We start from the raw sequence: 4,302 nt of genomic DNA, 5'->3' as shown, positions 1-4,302 counted from the left end.
GGGGGTGAGGGAGTGAGGGAGGCTGCTGTTCACTCGCTGGTCCCTTCCTGGAATGAGCTCAGTGTTTTGCCATTTTCCAGGCAGCTGTTGTTTCTGGAAAATGGATCAGCTCCAAATCTCTGCGACATCGCCTGCTCTGACACGTTGCTTGTGGTCGGCAAACAGTTTTCAACCATTTTACCAACCCAGCTGTGTTTCTCGGGGGTAGGTGGGAGGGAGGGAGGGAGGGAGGGAGGGTGGGAGCTGAAGTTACTTTAAGTAAAAGACACTCCAGAAAGTTGTGTGGGTCAGGGTGGATTGGCCATGCTATATCGCCGATAGTGCTAGGTGCATTAGTCAGAGGGAAATCGGTGGGTTACTCTTCGGAGGGTCAGTGTGGACTGGTTGGGCCGAAGGGCCTGTTTCCACACTGTAGGGAATCTAATCTAATCCTCAGATTCTGATGAAATATCCTCTAAAACTGAAAGAAGATGGGAGTGGTGCCACAGCGGGAGCATTACTGTGGAATGGTTCGTGGTTATGAGGCTGTAATTTAATAAAACACTTAAAATAGAGACATCTCTCACTCCAACTGCCTTCTGACCCCTGTCCCTCTCTCACCTAAACCTGCACATCCCTGAACACTACGGGCAATTTCCCACAGCCAATCCACCCTGACCTGCACGTCTTTGGATTGTGGGAGGAACTCGGAGCACCCGGAGGAAACCCACGCAGATACGGGGAGAGTGTGCAAACTCCACACAGTCAGTCGCCTGAGGGTGGAATCGAACCCGGGTCCCTAGCAGCAGTGCTAACCACTGAGCCACCGTGCATTTGTCAGGTATTGAGCGTGGGATCTTCCTGTTCTTGAATGACCCTCTCCCTGCGGTGCCTTTACTAACATTTGCAGACTGGCCAATTCCTGTGGAAGTTTGGATCAGGATTTCTGGAATGTGTGCAGTGAGTCACTGCAGTCTGTGGGAGAGCTGATGTCACTCCGTGTGTAATGGAGGTTACTTTGTCAAATAAACCAAGAAATGAGTTTGCATCGTCAGTGAGGATTTTGATGCTTGTTGAGATCTATCCTTCCGGCTATTCCCTTGTCGGAGAGTGATGAGTGACTCAAAGGCGGGAGGGAGGAAGGAATTTTTGGATAAAGCCCATCCTCCCACCCCTTGCTCAGAGACTAGTGGAAAGCAATGCAATTATTCACGTTTCACTTCACGTGTCACAACCAAACCCTCTCAGGTTATAGACATCAGAGTTAGATACAGGGTAAAGCTCCCTCTACACTGCCCTTACAACATACAGCACCCAGATGGAACAGTGTAGAGAGAGCTTTACTCTGCATCTAACCCCCGTGCTGTCCCTGTCCTGGGAGTGGTTGTTGGGGACAGTGTAGAGGGAGCTTTACTCTGTACCGCACCTCGTGCTGTCCCTGTCCTGGGAGTGGTTGTTGGGGACAGTGTAGAGGTTGCTTTACTCTGTATCTCACCCCATGCTGTCCCTGTCCTGGGACTGTTTGATGGGGTCATGTAGAGGGAGCTTTATTCTGTATCTAATCCCATACTTTCCCTGTCCTGGGAATATTTGATGGGGGGACAGTGTAGAGGGAGCTTTATACTGAATCTAATCCCATGCTGTCCCTGTCCTGGGAGTATTTGATGGGGGTACAGTGTAGAGGAAGATTTACTCTGTATCTAACCCTGTGCTGTCCCTGTCCTGGGAGTATTTGATGGGAGACAGTGTGGAAGATGTTGATGAGTGAATTATTGCTCTGCCCAGGACGGTAAGAAACGACAGAGAGCTGTGAACACAGCCCAGTCCATCGCACAAACCAACCTCCCATCCACTGGCTCCGTCTACACTTCCCACTGTCTCGGGAAAGGAACCAACATCATCAAAGACCCCGCCCCACCCCCGGTTATAATCGCTCCCACCCTCTTCCATTGGGCAGAGGATACAAAAACTCAAACACACGAGCCGACAGGTTCATGAACAGCCTCTTCCCCGCTGTTATCAGATTTATGAACAGACCTCTTGTATATTAGAGTTAATCTTTCTCTGCGCCTTCTCTGTCGCTGTAACACTGTATTCTGTTCTATTACCCTGATGTACTGATCTAAGGTAGGATTTGCACGCAAAACAATACTTTACACTGTATCTTGGTACATGTGACAACAATAAAGATGAAAACAGTCATAGTGGGCAGGATTAGATAGAATTCTCGTGTGGTCTACCCAATTGGCAATAAGTAACAGGGTTATCCAGTCCACAGTTTGATATAGGGCCCCAGCTACAGCTGCTGTGGGAGCTCGATTATTGTGAGAGCATCTCCCAGCTCAAACCAAGCAGCTGGTCTGATATCAGACAGGTGATAATCCCTGCTGGCATCCCCTACAGCAGCCTAGTGAATGCTGGCCCAATGCTCACATGGTCATTTCTGTCTCACACTCTCTCATTTATCCTCCAGCTTTCTGATACCCACTGTTTCAGCAATCCATTCTAACCATTATCTGAAATAAAATCCTCCATAGAGTCCTCATTAGTTTCCTATGGATAGCTCCTCATTCTATAGATTCCTGACTCCATCTCATTCCATACATACCTCATTCTCTGCTCATTCCATAGATTCCTAACTGTCTGTTAATTCTATAGATTTCCCAATAGCGCCTCATTCTATAGATACCTCACCATATCATTCTATAGATATCTCATCCTAAAGATTCCTCACCATGTGCTCATCCTATAGATACCTCAAAATGTGTGTATCCTATAGATTTCTCACTATGTGCACATCCTGTACATCCCTCATTTCGATCCCTCGCTATACAGTTATCCTACAAATTCATCAATACAGTAGCGCTTCGACTTACGAACTTAATCCGTTCCGGGACCGGGTTCGCGAACGGAAACGTTTGTGAACTGAATCAATGTTACCCATTGTTCGGATAGCGTAAGAATGCTTGGACGGCTGTTCATAGTGCACGCGCCAAAGACAAACTGAATGAGATCACGTGGGGCTCGCGAGCTTTTGCGTTTAACAAGCGCGTAGCAAAACAGAACAATGAAACCACATGGTCACACACGGGCTCTTTGTGTTCGTACCTTCGTTCGTACCTTGAATTTCGTACGTACGTTGAAGCAAAACTTTACGTACAATCCTGTTCGTAAACTGATTTGCTCGTGAACGGGGTCGTTCGTATGTCAAGGCGCTACTGTACGTCCTTATCCTATAAATTCCTCCCCATATGCTCATCCTATAGATTCCTCACAATATGCTCATCCTATAGATTCCTCACTACTCCCTCATTCTATAGGTATCTGCTCTTTCTCTAGAAAGCTCACTATCACCTCATTGTAAAGATTCCTCTGGATCTCTTTATTCTATAGATTCCTTATTATCTGCTCACTCTGTAAATAGTCTCACTAACTAGCTCCCCATCCTATGGAACCCTCACCATTGCTTCACTCTTGGATTCTCCTTTGTTGACTCCTTACACAAAAGCAGGGACTGCCTTTCATTGTCTCTAAAATTCTTGAGACATCCCAAGGTTGTGAAAGGTGCTATAGCAATGCAAGTCTTTCTATTCTTCCCTGTTTGACAGGAATGTGGGTAGACCCTCCTTGCATTGCCTCCAACTAAACTCGGAGTCTGCACCCTCTATACATTGGGAATGGGTTCAGGTAAGAAAGTGTTCAGGTGAACATGATAGACAGACCCCTTTGTGGTGAAGCGAAAGCACATCCTCAAGCCGCGTGGAGGGAGCTTTACTCAGCATCCGACTGGGGGAGCCCTCACTCCCACAACAAACAGCTGTCATTCAGTTTGTCCACAGAGAAACAACAGAGTCACAAGTCAGTGAATGTCCATTGAATGCAGGGCGATGAGGAGACACCGTGTGGGGACGGGTTGAGGTTGTAAATGCTCTCACCTCGGGTCACCTTCTGCTTGGCTCCCGACAGAATGCCAGGGGTGTCAATGATGCTGATACTCTCCAGGACTCTGTTCGGCAGCTGGGCACAGGTCAATCTGCAGGAAATCAAACAAATATTAGCCCCTCATAGAAACCTCCCAACTCCCACAACTATCAGGAGAGCTCCCCTTTTAAAGGAGAGCGAGGTTCAGGGTGATGTCCAGAGGCAATAATGTAACTCAAGGACAAACAGCAAGCATTCCTCACTATAGTTTAGATCAGAGTGGTGCTGGAAAAACACCGCAGGTCAGCCAGCTTCCGAGGAGCAGGAAAATCGACGTTTCGGGCAAAAGCCCTTCATCAGGAGTAGAGGCAGGAAGCCTCCAGAGTGGAGAGATAACTGGGG

General features: G+C 47.7%; 1 protein-coding gene across 1 annotated transcript in view; it reads right to left on the bottom strand.

Moving 5' to 3' along the window:
* LOC122542678 (EH domain-containing protein 2-like) overlaps window positions 1-4,302 on the bottom strand; it is a 28,594-nt gene that overhangs the window by 15,057 nt on the left and 9,235 nt on the right. Inside the window, exon 2 of the mRNA XM_043680656.1 lies at window positions 3,835-4,012. Within this exon, the coding sequence (XP_043536591.1) occupies window positions 3,835-4,012 (178 nt within the window). The remainder of the gene's footprint in view (window positions 1-3,834; window positions 4,013-4,302) is intronic.

The sequence above is a fragment of the Chiloscyllium plagiosum genome, chromosome 41 (genome assembly GCF_004010195.1).
Source record: "Chiloscyllium plagiosum isolate BGI_BamShark_2017 chromosome 41, ASM401019v2, whole genome shotgun sequence".
Lineage (NCBI taxonomy): Eukaryota > Metazoa > Chordata > Chondrichthyes > Orectolobiformes > Hemiscylliidae > Chiloscyllium > Chiloscyllium plagiosum.
Note: the sequence above shows the minus strand (reverse complement) of the source record. Positions and strands in the feature narration are given on the sequence as shown.